This window comes from Benincasa hispida, unplaced genomic scaffold (assembly GCF_027475165.1).
Source record: "Benincasa hispida cultivar pf3 unplaced genomic scaffold, pf3_genome.v1.1 HicScf21, whole genome shotgun sequence".
Classification (NCBI taxonomy): Eukaryota; Viridiplantae; Streptophyta; class Magnoliopsida; order Cucurbitales; family Cucurbitaceae; genus Benincasa; species Benincasa hispida.
Window position 1 is genome coordinate 14,969 of NW_028326283.1, and position 21,611 is coordinate 36,579.

The window sequence follows — 21,611 nt, forward strand, 5'->3', positions numbered from 1 at the left end:
AATTGTCAAATCATTCGTACACTGGCGAACAATCACATCAAACCAGAGAATTTCAAGCGAGAGCGAGAGCGTTTAATCAGACGAGAGCGAGATTTACCTCGTGAGGCTGGTGTAAGGGCAATTTACGTATTTGGTATGACGATGATGTTAGCAGAGAGTCAATTGATATTATTTTTCAAAAATGGGTCATTTAACATTTTGGACCTAAAAATTGGGTCATCCATACAAATTTCCCTTTTTTTTTCTAGTCCACTTTTCGAAGTTTAGACCGCCTACTTTTCTACCGATTCCAATTTGAGTTTAGAGAACGATGGGTCAAGTTGAAAGCGTCGCCGCCGTATCGTCTCCGAACGATCTACCACAAAGCCGGAATTCATCCGCAAATCCCGTCTCCTCCGGTTCCTCTCCCCGTCCTCCCTCCATGGAGTCTCTGATTGCAGGTCCGTTTCCTTCTGTTTGATCTCTTCGTGTCTTTTTGTTCTGTTCATATTCTACGTGTCTGTAAAAATGACTCTGTTAGTGAACGAAGCGATCCTTTTCATATAAGAATGATTCATGTTCAAGAAATTGAAATTTCGGGTGCTAAAAGGTCTAAGGACTATCGTGAATTTCGTTAAATTTATTTTCTGCGGTAGTATCGGTTTTTATTCTTCATAGCATGCTTAGGCAACAGGAGAAATTAGTCTGCAGTATGGTCCGCTTTGGTGAAGGCATTATGTTCATCATCTACGGCCTGGTTTATTCATGGTAATAGGATTTATGGAACTTTGCTAGGTTATAAGCAAGTGATTGCATGGGTGACTGAGAGAGGCTGGTTGCTGAAGAATAAGGATTCTGGGAAGTGGGTTAAATTGGGGGACTAGGAGTTGTCACTCGAATTGGAAAGGGGAGCCAAGAAAGGATAGAATTAGAAGAACGGGTATTGGTCAGTTTCTACAAAGATATATACCCAAAAGGTTGTCATTGGAACACGGTAGATTGATTATGTTTGAGTTAAAAGTTGTTTTAGAAAAGGTTTTCAGAAAAGAACAATTGGGAGAGAGTTGTGGAAAAGTTAAAAAGGAGTTTGGCCTTAAGAACGGGCATGAGGAGCCTATTTATCAAATAAAGTGAAGTATAAAATGTTCCGCCCAATTAAAGTGGCATATGGGCTTGAGCTAGGAGAGTCAATGCAGTTTCAACCAGACAGTGATGCTTTATCTCAGCTCTCATTTTAAAAGATAGGAGAGACGAGATAATCTTACTGGACTCCTTGTTCTTCCGCTGTTCAGGAAATTAAAGCAGTGGCCAGTCTTGTCCACCATCAAATCGAAGGACTAGGATTCTTCTTTTAAGTTTAGTTTCAGTATGAAAGTTTGAATTGTTTGAAGGGAAAGATAGCCTCTTAGTTCACTTTTAAGGACAAATGGAAATGAAAATAAAATAAACTACAGTTACAATTAGTAAGTGCAAGCCTCAATAGATCTCAATGCAAAAGAACAAATGGTTTATCTGATTAGAAAATAAAAATTGACCTAGGAAGAGCAACCTATGAAAATGTCGAATTGGCAAGCTTTACAAAATGATACAAAATTGGATTGTTCACTGTAAGATGGGGTAATTAGAGCAAAGGAGCTGTTATCAACGAGCAAGTGTGTGACTCATCGACCCATATAATATATAGTGTACACACAAGGATTCTCGATCATGATTTCCTCCCCCTCCTCTATATGAGCCTTGGTTTCTATTAGACCACTAGTAATCCATGCTTAGCAAAGGAGGGCAAAAAAGGGAATTTACCTAACATCCTACTTGGAGAGGAAGTGGGACGTGAGAATTAGTTAGGGGAGGGGACCACTGTATTACCATATAAGGAATGTTGGTACTGTGGGGAGGGTGTCTTTTTGTGGTAAAAAGTAGAGTAAGGCTTGTAGAGGAGAGTCCTAGCCCTCTCAAATTGGCTGGTTGCTTCTTTCTTATCCCGCTCCCCCTGCACTCAGAATGTATCAACAACAAGCCAAAATACCATAACAAAGTACCACAAACATATATTGACCTTAAAAGTAGAAAGCAGTCTGGTGGTATCTTTTTTTGGTAAAAAGTAGAGTAAGGCTTTTAGAGGAGAGTCCTAGCCCTCTCAAATTGGCTGGTTGCTTTTTTCTTATCTTGCAAGCTTTTCCATTATTGTTCTCAGGATTAGGTTTCTTTGCTGTGTTTTGTTTGCCTTGTAATCAGACTGCTTTCTACTTTTAAGGTCAATATACGTTTTTGGTACTTTGTTATGGTATTTTGGCGCGGGTGCCTAACAAATTGGTATTAGAGTCCTAACATCCTGGGGTGAACAAGGAAAATGGCGCAACGACAGATGGAGGAGAGGATGGAGATGTACGAGAAAGACATAGCTGAGATGAAGGGCAGGATTGTAGGACTCTGCAAAAGCTTTGAGAAGCTCATAGTGGAAGTACGCAAAAGTAGCACCATGAAGAAGAGCGGTGATTTTGGAATGGTTGAGGGATCGCACTAGAAATCAAAAGGGAAGATAGAGGAAGTGGATTCAGCTGCCGTCTAGGGAACTGGAAATGATAAGGGTAATTACAAGCGTCTGGAGATGCCGGTTTTCGAAGGGGAGAATCTGGAGTCGTGGTTGACAGGGCAGAGCACTATTTCGAGATACATGAGTTAAGTAAGATGGAGAAGGTGAAAGTGGTCGTGGTGAGCTTTGCGCCAGATGAGGTGGATTGGTTCCTTGGAGTCATAATAGAAATCTGATCAGATCGTGGGGAGTGTTGAAGAAGAGGATGTTTGAGCATTTCCGACCCACTGTCGAGGGTAGCCTGGGCGCTTAATTACTAAGGATCAAACAAGAGGGTGCGTATGTCGACTACGTCAAGAAGTTTGTCGCCTATTCCATGTTGTTATTGGACCTGGCAGATGACGTTTTGAAAGACACTTTCCTGAATGATTGGAACTAGAGTTACAAGCGGAGGTAATTAGCCACCGACCAGTGGGCTTGGAGGCTTGCATGAGGGAGGCCCAATTGGTGAATGATCGTAACCTAGCCCTTAAATTATCCCTGAAAGAGTTGAAAGAGGTTGGGACCATAAAGGGGGAGGCCCAATCCAGAAATAAAATAAGTACGTCTACAAATAAAGGGAACCCTAAGGGGACGGAAGTAGGAAACACCAGACAAATTTCGATTCCCATTAAGGGAAATTATGGGAAGAAGGACCCATCGGTGAAGCGACTGTGACAGAGAGTATAGAGAACGGTTGGAGAAGGGGCTCTGTTTCCATTGCAATGACAAGTATTCACCAGGCATTGATGCAAGGTGAGGGAAAATCAGGAGCTGATGTTATTCATCACCAATGACGAATCAAACTTAGAGGAGGTTAGAAACAGCAGAGGGCGAAGAAGGTTCGGAATTAAATATGTTCGAGGTAGTGGAAGAGGCGGAAATTTCCCTGAGGTCGATGTTGGGTTTTTTCAAGAGAGGGACAATGAAATTAAAAGGAACAATCGATGGAAGGGAAGTTGTAGTCCTTATTGATTGCGGGGCCACACATAATTTTATCCATCAGCGTCTAGTGTCAGAATTGAAACTACCTCTATTGGAGACCACCAAGTACGGAGTGGTTATCGACAACAGAGCGACAGTTAAAGGGAATGGAATTTGCAAGGCATTGATGCTGAATTTACCCGAACTAGTGGTAATAGCCGACTTCCTACCAATCAACCTAGGAAGAATGGATGTGGTGCTCGGAATGTAGTGGTTGTTTGCAACGGGGTCCATGGGGGTGCATTGGCCATCCCTAATGATGTCGTTCGTAGTGTATGGGAAACAAGTAACTCTCTGAGGAGATCTGTCGCTCACTAAAACGGAAGTGACACTGAAGGCTTTGTCCAAGATGTGGGAAGAAGATGACCAAGGTTTCCTGATCGAATTTCAGAACACAAAAATTGAAGGGGACGCAGGGGCAGAACATGTATTGAATGACGGAAAAGTTGAGGCCCTTCTGGTAATGATCCAAGCGCTCTTGGAAGAGAGTGAAGATGTATTCGGTACACCAAATGTCCTTCCCCCAAAGTGGGTAGTCGACCATTAGATTGTGATCAGGGAAGGTCAAGCACTGATCAACGTGAGGCCATATAAGTATGGGCACACCCAAAAGGAAGAAATCGAAAAGTTGGTTGACGAAATGTTGCAAGCTGAAATCATAAGGCCTAGTCGTAGCCCCTACTCGAGCTCGGTTCTCCTGGTACAAAAGAAAGATAAAAGTTGGAGGTTCTGTGTTGACTACCGAAAATTGAATCAAGTGAGCATAGTTGATAAGTTTCCAATCCCGGTTATTGGAGAGTTTTTAGATGAATTACATGATTCAACAGTATATTCCGGACTGGATTTATGATCTGGTTACCATCAGATCAAGATGAGGGAGGAAGACATCGAGAAGGCGACATTTCGCACCCACGAGGGACATTACAAATTTTTTGTCATGCCTTTTGGATTGACCAACGCCCCGACAACATTTCAATTGTTAATGAATCAGATCTTCTGACCGTTCCTTCGTCGTTTTGTTTTGGTGTTTTTCGATGACATTTTGGTCTACAACCCCTAACATCACCACTCTTGAATTGCACTTAGCAGTCGTATTCAACGTTCTGAGGGATAACCACCTGTTTGCGAATAAGAAAAAGTGTGTTTTGCCAATATTTTATACAGTTCTTAGGGCATTGGATATCCTAGCGTGGAGTGGAGGCAGATGATGAGAAGATTAAAGTGATGCTACAATGGCCCCAACCCGAGAACGTGACCGAATTGAGAGGATTCTTGGGGTTAACCGGATGCTACAGGTGATTTGTTAAGGGACATGGCGAGACGGTAGCACCATTGAATAAGTTGCTGCAGAAAAATTCGTTTAGATGGGACGGGTAACCTCCAAGGCGTTCGAAGAGTTGAAAACAACCATGGCTACAATTCTAGTGTTAGCATTGTCGGATTTTTCTCAACCATTTGTGATTGAAATAGATGCCTCTAGGTTCGGTTTGGGAGCAGTTCTATCACAGAATAATAGGTCCATTCCCTTCTCCAGTCAACAATTATCCGCTCGAGCATAGGGGAAGTCAATATATGAGAGGGAGTTGATGGCAGTTGTGTTTTTTGTGCAGAAATGGAGACATCACTTATTGGGAAACAAGTTCACGGTGATCTCTAACCAGAAGGCATTAAAATTCCTAATAGAGCAATGAGAAGTGCAACCTCAATTCCAACGTTGGTTAACTAAACTAATGGGATACAACTTCGACATCTTTTATCAACTCGGACTGCAAAACAAGTAGTAGACACATTGTCTCGTTCACTGCCAGGAGTTGAGATCCTAGTGTTATCTACCTCGGCGTTGGTGGATGTGGAGATAGGTCTGAAAGAAGTCGAAGGGGATAAGGAGTTGCAACGAATTATAGTTGCTTTGGAGATCGATACTGAGGGCAAACCCAATTATCAACTTAAACATGGGAAATTGTTATACAAGGGAAGGTTAATACTCTCTAAATCCTTATCACTAATTCCAACACTACTTCACACATTTCATGACTCGGTTTTGGGAGGACATTCCGGGTTCCTTCGCACATATAAGCGGATGTTGGGTGAGTTGTTCTGGCAGGGAATGAAGTCGGATGTCAAGAAGTATGTGGATCAATGTGAAATCTACCAACGAAATAAGACTAAGGCAATAATTCCAGCTGGTTTGTTGCAGCCTCTGCCCATTCCTTATCAGATTTGGTATGATTTAACGATGGATTTTGTTGAAGGGTTGCCGAAGTCAGGGACAACATCATGGTGGTCGTGGATCGTTTGAGTAAATATGCTCACTTCATACGCCTTAAGCATCCATTTTCTGCTAAGGAGGTAGCAGACTTGTTTGTCCATGAGGTGGTGCGCCACCATGGAGTCCCCAAGACCATAATCACTGATTGAGATAAGATTTTTCTCAGCAATTTTTGGAAGGAGTTATTTACAATGATGGAGACAGTATTAAAGTAGAGCACCGCGTTCCACCCCCAAACAGATGGACAAATGGAAAGAGTTAATCGTTGCCTAGAAACTTACTCGCGCTGCTTCTGCAATGAGCAACCAACCAGATGGAGCACTTGGATACCATGGGCTGAGCTATGGTATAGCACAACCTTCCACGCATCTATAAAAACAACCCCTTATCAGGCAGTATTCGGGTGGCCGCCACCACCTCTTATATCTTATGGGTAGAAGAAGATGTTGAATGATCTTGTTGAACAAAAGCTAATGGCAAGAGATGCAGCCCTTCGAGCCCTGAAGGACCATTTGGTAATAGCTCAAAACCGAATGAAGAAGCAAGTAGACTTGAAGAGGTCTCGGAATTAGTGTTTGAAGTTAGGGAGGAGGTGTTCCTGAAACTTCGGCCATACAAACAACGATCGTTGGCGAAAAAGAGGTGCAAGAAACTTTCCCCTCGATTCTACGGGCCCTACAAAGTACTGGAACAAATTGGGGAAGTAGCATACAAGTTAGAATTACTCGATGAGGCCAGTTGTTTTTCATGTGTCACAGCTGAAAAAGAAGTTGGGGAACAAGACACTTGTGCAACATCATCCACCGGTTTTGACAGAAGAGTTCGAACTCCAAATTATACCGGGAGCCATACTTGGGGTGTGTTGGAATGGAGAATTAGCAACAAATGAATGACTGGTGAAATGGAAAAACCTTCCGGAGAGTGAGGCCACTTGGGAGCCGGTCCATAGATGAATGAACAATTTCTCATGCTCCACCTTGAGGACAAGGTGTATCTAGAGGAGGGGGTATTGTTAGACCATCAGTGATCCATACTTACCAAAGGAGGGGCAGAAAAGGGAATTTACCTAACATCCTACCTGCACAGAGGAAGTGGGACGTGAGAATTAGTTAGGGGAGGGGACCACTGTATTACCATACAAGGAATGTTGGTACTGTGGGGAGGGTATCTTTTTGGGTAAAAAGCAGAGTAAGGCTTTTAGAGGAGAGTCCCAGCCCTCTCGAATTGGCTGGTTGCTTCTTTCTTATCTTGCAAGCTTTTCCATTATTGATCTCGGGATTAAGTTTCTTTGCTGTGATTTGTTTGACTTGTAATCAGACTTCTTTCTACTTTTAAGGTCAATATACATTTGTGGTACTTTGTTCTGGTATTTTGGCTTGTTGTTGGTACTTTCCAAGTGCAGGGGGAGTGGGTGCCTAACAGTTTCCTCTAAGTTAACCTTGCATTCTGTCTATTCTGACCAGATGAGAAAGAAAAGAGTATTTTGTTTGAAGATTTTATTTTGTGAATCTCCTCCAGCAATATTGTTATGAGTATGACGAATAATCATGTTGCCTCCATGCACGAAGTGCAGCTGGTCAATCTTTGTTCAAATGCAATTTTATGAAATTTAGCCTGCTTTTGCAAGTTTGCTTTGATTATGGCTACAATCAGTGTGTATTGTCATCTGACCTAGACAGAATTTAGTGAAAGAAAATCCTCATTGGATTTATAGCCACCGACAGGTTTTATTATTTTAGTCTTCACTGAGTGAGGATAATCAGCCATCTTTGTAGTTATCTTTACTTGCAAAAGTCCATGTTTGCTGAAGCATTATTCTTCTTCAGCACTTGATTGGATGCTAAGCAACGACTTGATGCATCTGGCGCCTTATGTTGTGTGTCCTATGACTTAAAATTAAAATTTCAGCTGTCATTTAATTGGATGCCAAGAAAGGATTTTATGCATCTGGCGCCCTACATCTTGTATCCTGTGACTTGAGAAACAGTTTCAGCTGTCATTTATTTGTAAAACCACCTCCTGAAGAAGTTAATTGACTGCCATTTAGGAGTCAGTGTTTTATATTTTCAATTAGCAAGTTTCGTGGGTCTGTCTGTTGGTTGGCATTAGAATGTGGGAGGATAAACACAATGGACATCATCTGTCATTTTCTTGCTACTGCGAGGTGTCCTTCATGCTTCAAGTCTGTAGTTTCTAAGAAGTGGAGGCCACTTTTGTCGTCACAGGATGTTGTATTGATCTAATTTGTGAGAGCTTACTTTGTTATGTAGACCAGACGGCTTATCGGAGGCCATCCAATTGAAACCTTTCCAGTGAAGACTTAACCTGAGTTGCAACAAGCTTTGACTGCAAGTTAGCAAGTAGGTTATTCTATAGTTCTTCATTGACGGAATTTATTTAAGTGAACACTAGCCATTGTTGCTTCATAGCAACATAAAAGTGAGGTTTTCTACAGACTAACCATTGAAGTCGTGAGATCTTATTCAAGGGGGTATATTACAGATTACACATGAAGCCAACTACCTCACGTATGAAATACTAAGCTGGCATCACAAAAGACAACAGAAAAAACTGAGTAATGCAGCCATTTAATCAGAGAACAGAATGATATTATTTGTTTAGTGTGCTTTAACTATTCTTTGTTTAAAATTTTATTATAGTTTAAGTACACATAAAATGAAATATTATATGAAGTATCCGTTGTACTAGTTCTCTTTAGTGTTAGATTTGAGCACATGTTAGATAATCAACAACTTTTTCATTCTTGCAGAAGCTGCAGCTTATGGTAATGAAACAAATGAGGTTTGTCCACTTTAAAGATATAAGCTTCCTTTTGAAATTGGAATAGAAACCAAGAAGTTGACCCATGCTTCTTTCAGTCTCTTGATGCCAAAGCTAACAGAGCGTTAGAGTGCCCCTGCATAGCTGACCTACGTAAAGGTCCATGTGGGGTCCAGTTTTCTGATGCTTTTCTTTGCTTCTTTAAGAGTACTGCCGAGGAAAAGGTAAGGAAATAGAAGGAACTGCCACATTTTATATAGTTTTTAAAGGAAAAAGAAGTTACGGCAAAGCCTTTTGGTAGAATTATATTTTTTAATCGCAACCCTGCCACATTTAGCTTTTAAAGGAAAAAGAAGTTACGGCAAAGCTTTTTGGTTAAATTATGTTTTTTGATCGCAACCGTGTAATTGTAGTCAATTTGGTCTCTTGTATAGTTATAAAATTTCATTATGATTTGTACATTTTTGTGGTTAGAACTTACCAAATGTCTTCAGACATTAGGGAGAGAGAAGGAATTCGACATGGCATGGCATATAAGTTCCATAACATGATGTACAAATTTGATACATCACATCGGTTGAAAAACACGAAACAGCACCCTTCTCTGTTGAAAAGTAGAAGGGCTATAACTAATCTTGTTTAACACTGCAACTAATTATGCTCGTTAGATTTCTATTACATTTTTTTATAATTAAAATTCAACTACAAACTTCTTTAGCATTTGATATTTTTGGATTTTTACCCAAGGGTAAACAACGCTTGAACCTAGCTCAACTGGTTTAAGTAGATCCTTGACCAAGAGGTTAGATGTTTAAATCCTCACAACTCCACTTGTCGTGTTGAACTCAAAAATTAAAGAATAAGCAAAATTTGTAAATGTTTAAGAACTAAATTCGTGAAGTTATGAGGTTGATTTTTCATTTTGCCTTTTTTTTTTTGAAATTTTTATTCTTAAAAATCTTTGCAAAATTTGTGGTACATACTAACAGCCAAATTGTGATGTTTTCCAAAGGGATCGGACTGCGTGCATCCTTTTGTGGCTTTGCAGAGCTGCATAAAAGCAAATCCAAATGCGTTCTCGAAGGATATCTTGGACGATGAAGATGAAGAAGAGAAGGAAAGGGAAAAAGAAAAGGCTGAAAAGCCAACTCAAGATTACAGAGTCATTCCTCCTTCATGGTCTAGAGAACCTCAAATTCCCAAGTCCAAGCTTTAGCCCAAACCTCCATTTTGTCTATCCTGGTATGATTGTTATGATTATTTTATTGGCGATGTAATATACATTCTTATACATCCCAAAGTATACCAGTATAATGAATAAGTTTGAGATTCTATTAGTTACATCGTAGCAATATCCCTGATTTTTCAATTTCTTTGCTTCCTAGAGCATTTTAAAATCATCATATTTAAAATATAAATTAAATATGAATGTATCAAACATGCGTTTACGAGTTTATGCAATACTAGGGATGCTGTGGTTGTAGAAATGTAACTCGAGAACCAAAAAAGCATATAGAGAGTATTTTTGGTAGTGACCAAGATAGCTTTCAATGACAAGTATGGTTATGGGATTACAAAGATTCTTGTAATTAAAAAATTTGAAGGCACGTAGATTTTTTTTGGATTATAAGACATGTCTGAAACTTCTCTAAGGCGGGAAATTTCTTTCTTGAATCTCAAAATGATTTTGGCTGCCTCTCTTAATCTTTGGTTTGTGATTCTACTATTTTTGTTGAGGGCCAAAACTTCAAGTGGCTGTTTGGTTGAGGAAAAATGTGATGATAATGATCTGTAATGTAGAAATAGCTATTCAATTCCAATAACATACTCTGCCAAAAAAAATTTTACATGTAGAAGATAATTGGATACATCTTTTTCTCCTTTCCAAACATGCCCTTGATTGAGTACAAGATCAAAACTAATTTTCAAAAGAATAAGAAACTAAGTTGGCCACTGCAAACTTTTCTTTAAGGCTTTTTATTGATAGGTCACTTATTTTTGAGGTTTCAAGAATCAATTTGTGCAATAAGTTGATCCAAGACAGTAGGATCTGCAAGTGTTGAGGTATCTCCAATCTCATCCAACTGCTTGGATGCAATTTTTCTCAAAGCTCTTCTCAATATCTTTCCACTCCTTGTTTTTGGCAGCTCATTTGCCCAATGTATTTTATCAGGTGCTGCAAATGCTCCAATCTGAAAGTATAATATCAAAATATTTCACCCTTAATTATTCTTTTACAATCCTCTTAAGTTCATATTTTTGAAATTGTTGACTAACTTGTGTTCGAATTGTTTGTATTAGGCTTTCTCGGAGCTCTTCACTTTGAGGAACTCCTTCAACTAGCGTAACAAATGCACGAATACTCTGCCCCTTAACCTGAAGACGAGAGAGGTTAAATTATAAAATTCAGTCCCTACACTTTGATTTATATCCTCTGTTAGTTCCTGTTTTTAAGAGCGTCTATCGAACCAATGTTAGTTGATCCAATACGACATAATAAAGATCACAAATGGCACAAAGAAGTTGAAACTTGAATCAAGTAGAAATAGTTGTGACCTCATGATCAATCCCAATCACTGCAGCTTCTGTACAATGAGGATGTGAAACTAATGCAGATTCTATTTCTGCTGTCCCAATTCGATGTCCACTGCATAATATAAAGTTTTTAGACCATATTTTATGTGTCTAAACATGTAAATAGTCTAGTCTTTTGTCGATAAATCTAACAAAAGCTTGAATTCATTTCATAATCTAACACTTAACCTACCCTACCACATATATTTAAATATATATCAAATATAAGTTAAAAATAAAATAACTCGAAATGTTAGATATTTACAAGATTTTAACCTGACATGAAAAGTAGTTTCTTTTTTGTTATTTGACTCTGATAAATATCAACACGTTCTTCTATCTAAAAATGTGAAATGTTATAAAATTAAGTACCTTATTCTAAAAATATGTTTGGAATCAAGTGTTTAACTATATTTTTTAATACTTAAAAACACTCTTTAAACACTTTAAAAGTCATTCCAAACAAAATCAAAATACTGAATTGTTGAAAAATACAAATTATTTGGATATCACACATACATCAACTCATTAACATCACTTGTTTGAAGAAAATGAAATATGTATACCTAACATTGAGAACATCGTCGACTCGTCCAGTAATCCAGATGTATCCGTCTTTATCCCTAAATGTCGAACATAATAAGATCAGGAAAAAAAAAAAAAAAAAAAAAAAAATAAAAAAAAAAAAAAAAAAAAAAAAAAAAAAAAAAAAAAAAAGAAAAAAAAAAAAAAAAAAAAAAAAACAAAAAAAAAAAAAAAAAAAACAAAAAAAAAAAAAAAAAAAAAAAAACAAAAAATAAAAAAAAAAAAAAACAAAAAGAACATAATAAGATCAGGAATAACATACATAATTACTATCTAAATCAAATCAAATGGTTTCATTAAAGCCAATTAAAGAAAAGAAAAAAAAAAACTTGACCTAAGAAACATGAGTTAAAAGTCACCTGGTACAACCATCACCAGTGAAATAATATCCTGGAAATGGCTTGAAATATGTGGTTTCAAATCTGTCATGATCTCCATAAAGTGTCCTCAATGCCCCTGGCCATGAACCTTTTATACATAAGTACCCATTGCCTTCTCCTTCTATTTCCTTCCCCTCTTCATCCACTATCACTGCCTGCATCGACGTTAGGTTAGGTCGGTTCGGTTCGTTTCGATTTTTGACTATGATATAAATGTGTGGGCATATGTAATGCTGTGGTAGGATGGTAGGTACTTCTTCGATTAACTTTAGACTAGGCATAGAATTAATATATTATTTCATTACATAGTATCTATCATTTCTTTTGTATTAAGTTTATGAGAGTATGTGTCAGTGCCACTAGTGTTTTAGAATTTTCTAAATTGTATAAAGATAATAAAGAAAATAAAGTTTATCACTTTTTTAATTCAATAAATATTGGGTCATAATGTAATGTGCGAATTTTTTGAATTGAAAATTTGACAAATCAGTATTATAAGTTCATCAACAATTGTTAGGATTACAACTAATTGTAGTCAACAAAAACAAGCTATTATCAAAGTCAACCAACAATTAATGAATTTAGGTTAAAAAAATTAGAGAAAAATATCAATCTAGTTGTTAGGTTTTGAGTCGTCTTCTTCTTCTTCTTCTTCCTTTTTTTTTTTTTTTTTTTTTTTTTTTTTTTTTTTTTTCTTCCTCTCTCTCAATATGTAGGGTAAGAGAATCTAATTTCTAACTTCGAAGTTGATAGTACGAGTAATATATTTATTTTTTGACTGGTTTTTATTTAAATACTAAAGTTTTATAATGTTACACTATTATCCACGAATTTTGTATTTAATTTCTATTTAATCATAAGTTTCAAAATATTACATTTTTATCTTTGAGATTTTTTTTTTTTTTTTTTTTTTTTTATTTTTAACTAAATACTCACTTCTAATCTCTAGTTTTAATGCTTATTGATGAACATAAAGATTAAATTAATTATAAGTAAATTAATTTTCACTAATTTGTAAACACTATTAACATTAATTAAAGAAATTCACATCATAATTATTTTAAACTAACTAACTGAAAATTACATCAAATACTAACATAAGTATTCGTAAAAAATTAATGATACAAATGTAAAATATTGAAACGTAAGGATGAAATAAAAACTTAGAGTAAAAGTGTAACACTTTGATACTTAGAGACCAAACGAAAACTAAATACAAAATCTAGGGACTAACAAATATTATTTCTTAAAAAAATTATTAATTTGTAAATTTTATATAAAATGTTATACAATAATTACATTTAGAAATGATAAAAGGGTGTAGTTTTAGATGAAAGAACCTGGACTCCAAAAAATGGGAAAGTAGCAGAACCAGGCTTCAATGGCCATGCCCCTGGCATTGGAGTAATCTACGTCCACAAACCATATACTTTAATTAATTAGTTCAATACTAAAAATTTTTCTAATTTATATTTTTAAAAATGAAATATGTGCATATAATTGCCATGAACTCAACAACAACTAGGTTTGGCAAAGATCCACGCAGGTCCCCGCCTCTAGTTTGACCGAGGATGAGGTCAAATTAGGGATCCTAACCGGGTCCTCGGTCGGGGACGGGGAGGTTATCCCCGCCTCCGTCCCCGTCTCCATCTCCGTCCTCGATTAAATTTTTATTTTATATATATAAAAGTCGGGAATGGGTCCCTAAGGGGACCCGTTTTCCTGATGAGAAATCCCCGTCCCCGAGGGGGAAATACCCTGCGAGAACGAGGACGGAGACAGAGTCCCCGCCTCGACCCGGCTCCATTGCCAACCTAATAACAACAACAATAATAATAAAATAATTACCATGGCGGCACCGGTCTCTGTTTGCCACCACGTGTCCGAAATAGGGCACCGAGAGTCACCCACCACCTTATAAAACCACCTGTATATCTAATTCATCACTTTTTTATATAAAAAAATATTACATTACAAATATAAGGTTATAAGATAAGTAAAATGAAAATCAGACGCTTACAAGTGCATACAAAAAATGTGATTGAATTTATAAAATTTAATGATAACGAATTATTGGTCAGTAGTCGAGGTAAGTTTGCATTTTTACTCCAAGAAGTAATTTTTAAAAGTAAAAAACGAGGTAAGTTTGAATTTTTACTCCAAGAAGTAATTTTTAAAAGTAAAAAAAAATAATTAATATATAGTTGAATTTTAATTACCTCCATGCAGCTGGATTAATTGGCTCGCCTGCACTTCCAAGTACTCGTAGAGATTTTCGAGAGTAACGCCTAACATGCTGCATCCATAATTTCGACCCATTATAAATTTAGTCTATAAATTTTAAATTAAATTATTTTAAGGTTGCAATGTAATCATAAACCTTTTATAATTGTTTCAAAATTGAGACATAGTATGAGTGTAGTCTATTAGAGAGTATGCGAATCCATCTCAAAACTAAATGACAATAAGAGGAGTAACCCATCTATCTTATAAAGAGTGTGAGTCCCCTTGGTCTTTTCAATGTGGAATTCTCAACATAGTCACCTACACACGGTTTGAAGTTTCGATTTTCTATACTATTTTAGAGGATTTCTACTCCAACTATAGGTTTGAAATATTTATGAAAGATGAAGAGTAATATTAAAACTTTTGAAAGCTTGAAACAAATAGTAAGTTCCAAGGGATTGTCTTACAATTTAGCATAAATTTCTATAGTTGGATTTATTGTTTTTTTTATAAAAATATCATTTTGGTCTATATATTTTGGGACTGTTTAATTTTAGTCTTATACTTTTTGTAAATATTAAATTTAGTCTCTATAATTAGTTTTTCGTTGATTTTCAAAAGGAATATTTTTTTGGTTATTTATTAGTATTTTTTTATAATTTAAAATATATTCACATATTGTATCTCTTTGCACGAAAATTATTATTATCATTTAACCAATTTCAATTTCAATTAAAACTAAATTTAAGTTTCATGAGACAGTAATAATTGAGCAAAGTAGGGACAAAATTGGTATTTTAACTATTATTTTCTTTTTTAAATTTAAACGAAAAACATTAAAAAAAAAAAAAAAAGTAAAAGAAAGGGAATTACCTCATCACCATCCCGCATGAGAGAACGGATCAAAGTGGGAGCAGTGAAGAAAACGGAGACTTTGTATTTGTCCACTATTTCCCAACACCTCCCTGAATTTGGATAATTTGCAACCTACACCCAATCCATTATTTATTGTATCAACATTTTCTATATACTATCTTTTTTTTTTTTTCCTTTTCCGACGCGCAATGCCTACTCATAGGGAGTTTATGCAAGGTATATATACCGTTGGGAGTTAGTAACTCTCGACGGGATCAACGAAACGACGGTAATTCTCCTTTTCTCTCGACAGTTTCAACACCATCAGGAGTTTGATATACCAATTGGATTTTTTCGTTCAATCTCCCGACGACTGTTTACCCGTAGGGAGACAAATTTAGTCCCTAAAACTTTGATAATATTTGTCTAGTCTCTAAACGTTCTATAGTTTCAATTTAATATATTTCTATTACTAATATTGTTATATTGTTTCTTAGATGTTGATATGACATTACACTAGAGTGTAATTCGATTAGATATTATGAAGAAAAAAATTAATAATTTAATTAACAGTGTTAAAGGAATGAACCACATAAAATTACTATTATAGTTCATAGAACATTAATACATATTAAGAAGTAAAGAGTAAATAGACAAAGCCATCAAAATTTAAGAACTAATGTTATGAAATATTTAACTAGTAGTTATTATTGAAGTGTAAATGTAAATTCGAATATAGCTTAATAGATTAGATACTAATTTATCATCTTTAAAGTTCATACCTTAATTCCCTACCCTTTCTATAAAGAACTATAAAAAAATATGGAAGTGAAAATGAAATTATCATGATGTTAATTAAGTAGTTACCCCTTCATGAATAACAATAGTGGCTGCATTAAGCAGTGGCCCATATGTCACGTAACCGTGCCCCGCACCCCAACCGCAATCAGCCGTGGACCTTAAAATAATAAAAAGAAGGGACAATTGTAAATATAGAAATTAGATCTAAAGGTTAAATGCAAAAGAATTTACAAATATAACAAAATTTAGATAATTTTTAAAGTCTATGAGTGATAAATCATTTTACTATATTTGTAATTTTTTTTAAAAAAATGTTGTTATACATTTAATTATTAGTCCTAAAAGTACTACTAATTATAATTACACTAAAGTTTAAACTAATTGTATATAATATTCTAAAAAAACTTTAAATCAATCATATAAAATTTAAACCTAAATTAAAATTAAGGATATTGATGTGTTACTCACCAATAAATATCAAAAGGTTTATAGTCAAAGACATATTTGAAACTGGTTCCAACGTACACCATATATCCACCTGTTGTATGAACTACACCCTATTCCACATATAAAATTAAATAGTTAAATATTATCACTTAATAAAAATATATATAAACTAATAATAATGTCAAAAATATGATTTCTCTTGCCCATTCTATAAATTTAAGAAATTTTCACAAATAGAAAAAATATCAAATTATTTATAGAAATAGCAACAAAATTTTTTTTTGATAGATCTTGATAGACTTCTATAAATTTCTATTACTATACCGATAGATTTTTATAAATTAAAATTTTCGTTCTCCTTATTTTTTTTATTTTTGGAAATCTCTTTTCTAATTTCATAAAATTTGAAACTCACTTAAGTTAGAGAGTAATAATTAATTAGAAAAAAAGGTAAGTAAATACCTTAGGCTTTCCAGCACTCCCACTTGTGTAAAGCAAAAAAAGAGGATCCTCAGCATCAACCCATTCCACATCACAATTCTTTGAATATTTAGGAATAACATCCTAAAACAATAATAATAAAAAAATTAAAAGAAAACGAGTCAATTTTTAAATAATCTAAATAGCTTGTCCACAAATAACTCAATATATATATATATATATATATATAGCTAAATTTCAAAAACGTTTTTAAAACATTATTATGAAACAAAGTCTAATTATTTTAAAATATATTTCAATTTATAATTTAAAATTTTTAAGAAGGCTATTCTTTAAAAAGAAAAAAATATATAAAAAAACAATAAACCTGCCACCATATATCTCTTCCTTCTTTCCATGGGGTGCTTTCTTTCTTCAAAGTTGATTTATTTTCATAAACCAAACATGAATCTGCCCAACAAATTTAAAAGTATTATTTAAAATCTTTGATATTTTTTATTAACCTATATATTGACTGAAATATAAATATAAATGTATTATATATTCATTTCCCTACATTCACCTTTATATCTTTTATTTCTAAAATTAAAAAGATAAAAAAAATATTTGGGTGCATTTTGGACCGCAGCTTTTTTGTGTAACTCACCCAATAATCCAATCACAATCTACCACGTGACAAACTTATTTTTCTTTTTTAAAAATATTTTTAAATTTATTTTTCTATGTGATGGATGAGGGTATAGGAAGATGGATGCAACCTAGGTCGCATCTAAGTACTACTTAAAAAAAATTATGAGATAAGCTAATAATTTATTATATAATAATAAATTATAAAATTTTTAGAAATTAATTAGTTCTAATTAAGTGGATTAAATTAAATAGCATACCAATAGAATGGCCATGTTTGGCTGATTGGATGAGGGCAGCATCAACAATGTCTTTAAGAAGGATGGTTTTTGAGCCTCTTTTTGCAGCATTGCAAGTAATCAAAGCTTTTGGTTTGCAATCAATTATTCTTTGAGCAAGTGATTCAGAAGAAAATCCAGCAAATACAACCTTATATTATACACCCAAATATATCAATATCATTTTTTTCAACTATACATTATATATAAAAGGCATATTTTCTTAAAAATTTAGGAACCAAACGTGTTTTTAATCTAAGATAATAAAGGGCATATACATACCGAATGGATGGCACCAATGCGAGCACAAGCCAACATTGCAATGGGAAGTTCCATAATCATAGGTAAGTAAATCACAACAGTATTTCCTTTTTTAACTCCAATATCTCTCAAATAATTACCAACCTAATCAACATTAATATAAATTTACATAAATTTTCATTAGTCTTCAAGAATACACAATAATGTTACATAAAAACAAGCTAACACTGTGGAACTGATTATAAAGGTTGCTTGTGATAATAATTTGATTTTTAATTTTTTTGTTTCAAAAAGGTTTTTTTATTAGTTTTTAGTAACCTCTTTATATTGATTTTCATCTTTTATTAATATACATTTCAACTCTTGGTCAAAGTTTTAAAAAATACTCTTTTTTTAATAAAAAAACTAATTTTTATATAGTTTTCAAAATGATTTAAAAATATCTGTGTAGAATAGATAATAAAGCAAGAAAATTCATCTATAAAAAATATTGTTTACAAGCATGATTATTTTCAAATACCAAAAATTCAAATTCAAATAGTTACCAAATGGATCATCCATTAAAAGTAATTTTTAATTAATCTATTTTTAAAATACTTTTTACATATTATTATAGGTTTTTAAATAGTAAATATTTTTAATAATCTAAACCACTAAAAAATCTATATTAGATAAACATTATAAGAAAAAAGGATTTTATTTAAAAAGTATATATTTTTTAAAAAATTATTCCAAACATACCAATAATGTTACGTTGTATTCTAAACAAAGTTGTAAAAAATTAAAAAGGATAGTTACAAATATAGACATTAAACCCAAAGTATCAGCAGATATAACATAATAAATAGTCTACCGTGATAGACCATATTATTGGTAGGAGTCTATTAGTGATAGATCATATCACTGGTAAGAATCTATCCACAATAGAAGTCTATCGACTTGTCTATATTTGTAATTTTTAAAATGATGTTATATACTTGGTTATTATTTCTAAAAATCCTACGCATTGTAATTATAGTTAGTTGTTTAAACATGATGTTTTATATATTCTCAAAATTTTATAATAAAAATTATTATTTTTTAAAGAAAAATTGAAGTTATTCTTAAAAAATAACTAAAAGGCACAGCCCATAGATGCACATGCATTAGAAATTTTTTAAGTGTAAACATCTTTTTGACCAAATATATATAAAAAAGATATTTGACAAAAAAAAAAAAAAAACCCATTTTTTAACATAAAAAAGAGGAAATAAAATTAAGAAGATATGAAAAATAAAGAAAAAAAATAAATAATACTTGGGAAACTTGGTGGAGGAGGTTGGTGTAGGTTAAAGAAGCCTCATAGCCAGGCTCATTTCCCTCCCAATACATTGCAATTTTATCTCCCAATCCAGCTTCAATGTTTCTATCAATGCAATTATAGCAAATATTTGTGATGCCACCCTTGAACCACTGTCCAAATAAATAAATAAATAACTAATAAAATTAAGAAAAAATGATCTTAAACAACAAATAAAAGTGCCGTAAATATTTTCAAATATAGCAAAATATCATAGTCTATCAATATCTATCAGTGATATATGATAATAATATATTGTTGTCTATCACTGTCTATCATTAATAGACAATAACCTTTTGCTATATTTGTAAATATTTTCGATTATTTTTCTATATTTAAAAACAATCTAAAATTTATTATATGAATCAATATATTTATTATAATTTTAATAATTCATTTTAAAATTTCAAATTTTACCAACATAAATGTAGGCGTTTAGGATTTCCACTATTTTGATTCTAAAAATAATTTTAAAAATAAAACTCTAAGCATTCATTTAGATCCTATTTGGTAATCATGTGGTTTTTGTCTTTTTTTTTTTTTTTTTTTTTTTTATTAAGTCTATTTCATCTATATTTCTTATAATAATTTACATATTTTTTAAATACAATGGTTGAATTATTAATCAAATTCTAAACACAAAAACAATTTTTTAAAAATAATTATCAAACGGTATGTTAGATATTCTATTTTGAAAATATAAAAGAGAATATATTAGGGAGGGTTACCTCTATATTAATCTTGCCTTTGGTAATATCAAGGTTTTCAATGACGGCTTGATGATGATTCCACTCCTTTTTCCAATAGAACTCAGATGATGCAATTTCGGACCAAAATTTTGAAGGTTCTTCAATGGATCTTTTGTACATATCCAAGTACTTAATTCCAAAAAAAAAAAAAAAAAAGGACATTAAATAATTATTTAATGTATGAGTAGTTGCCAAGAATGGGGTAAAATCTAAATTAAAGAAAAATGTGCTTGTTTTAAAAAGGGTTCATTTAGTATTTTTTTTTTGGGGATAATTCAGTTATACTTTTATTTTTTAAAGATTTTTTTAAATACACATTGATGGGTCATTTTAGGGTTGTATAGCAATTTTAGAAAGAAATGAAGTCTCGATTCATTGTTTTTATCTCTTTTAAAATAAATAATAAAAGTTGGTCAGATTATTTTTCTTACTTATATAGGATGTATATATATTTTTTTAGTGTAATAATAGAATGAATCGGAGATTCAAATTTCTAAACTTTTGATAGGTGATATATATATTTTATGCAAGTTGATACTTAAATACAAAATTAATATTGTAAAAATTAAATAGGAATAAGTATATATATAGTAACATTAAAATTCAAATTAAAAAAAAGGGAATTTTCGAAACTAGAAAAATAAGGAAAATTATTTACACAAAATAACAAAATTTAGTCTTTTTTACTAAAGGTTGATAGAGATCGATAGAAGTCTATCGGTGTCGTCTATCAGTGATAGGGACTGATAGATGTCTATCAGTGATAGACACACTGATAGAAGTTTATCTGTGTCTATCAGTGTTTTTCTTGCTATTTCTGTAAATAATTTGACATTTTTTTCTATATATGAAAACTTCTCCTAAAAAGAATTAAAAAATTAAAAAATTAAAAAGAAAAAAAAACATTATTAAATAGATTTTAAAGGGAAAAATTGTGAATTGTGAATGAGAGAGACCTTTTGAGTGGTAGGAATATGGGCTTGGTGGGAAAATTCTTGGGATGGAACCACAAGTTCATCTTCTTGAGAGGGAAGAAACTCCTGCAAAACGACAGCGTTTAGGATATTTAAGAAAATTTTGAAGACTAAAATTAATTTAAATAATTTAGGAAGTAATTACCTCTATGTTGTTGATGTTGTCTTTGGTTATATCAAGTTTCTCTTTATTGTGATTCCATTCCTTTTCCTTTTTTGACTCACAAGATCCAATTTTCAAGTGCTAAATGTTAAATTGTTCAATCCAATTAGTAGAGCCAAAAATAAATAAAAGAAAACATTATGGTTTTTCTAATCTATAATTTTTAGAAAACAAAAATTAGTTTTTTTTTTAACTTATAAATTGCATAATAAGTATTTAAAAATAAAACAATACTACTTTACCTTTTCTTTTCTTTCTGTTAACAACATCAAATAAGAAACAAAAATACAATAATAAGAAGAACATTATGATTACCACATGAGTTT

The 21,611-nt window shown here is 33.2% G+C and overlaps 2 protein-coding genes across 14 annotated transcripts; one reads left to right on the top strand and one right to left on the bottom strand.

Annotated features, from left to right (window-relative positions):
• Positions 1 to 256: 256 nt before the first annotated feature.
• Positions 257 to 11,283, top strand: LOC150030428 (mitochondrial intermembrane space import and assembly protein 40 homolog). 13 transcript variants are annotated; one of them, XR_016526881.1, is made up of 7 exons: positions 257 to 440; positions 8,575 to 8,606; positions 8,684 to 8,809; positions 9,598 to 9,827; positions 10,573 to 10,649; positions 10,733 to 10,783; positions 10,887 to 11,283. XR_016526881.1 is itself a non-coding variant. In XM_090309713.1 (5 exons), the coding sequence occupies exons 1-4, from the start codon at positions 311 to 313 to the stop codon at positions 9,799 to 9,801; spliced, it is 492 nt and encodes a 163-aa protein (XP_090165839.1). In that variant the 5' UTR covers positions 257 to 310; the 3' UTR covers positions 9,802 to 9,827; positions 10,887 to 11,283. The 13 variants fall into 13 exon arrangements, 2 of the variants coding, with proteins under 2 accessions (XP_090165839.1, XP_090165840.1); XR_016526885.1 differs by having other exon boundaries at positions 10,733 to 10,758; XR_016526888.1 differs by having other exon boundaries at positions 10,759 to 10,783.
• Positions 10,592 to 21,366, bottom strand: LOC120068313 (acetyl-coenzyme A synthetase, chloroplastic/glyoxysomal-like; the record flags this gene model as incomplete). The annotated part of the gene is made up of 19 exons (XM_039020032.2): positions 10,592 to 10,777; positions 10,863 to 10,961; positions 11,142 to 11,232; positions 11,726 to 11,782; positions 12,104 to 12,279; positions 13,465 to 13,533; positions 13,973 to 14,051; positions 14,344 to 14,420; positions 15,224 to 15,337; positions 16,073 to 16,163; positions 16,475 to 16,563; positions 16,916 to 17,017; positions 17,262 to 17,344; positions 17,782 to 17,950; positions 18,082 to 18,204; positions 19,357 to 19,512; positions 20,128 to 20,277; positions 21,105 to 21,188; positions 21,268 to 21,366. Coding segments are annotated over 19 exons (2,094 nt in total), but the record flags the coding sequence as incomplete, so codon positions are not given.
• Positions 21,367 to 21,611: the final 245 nt, after the last annotated feature.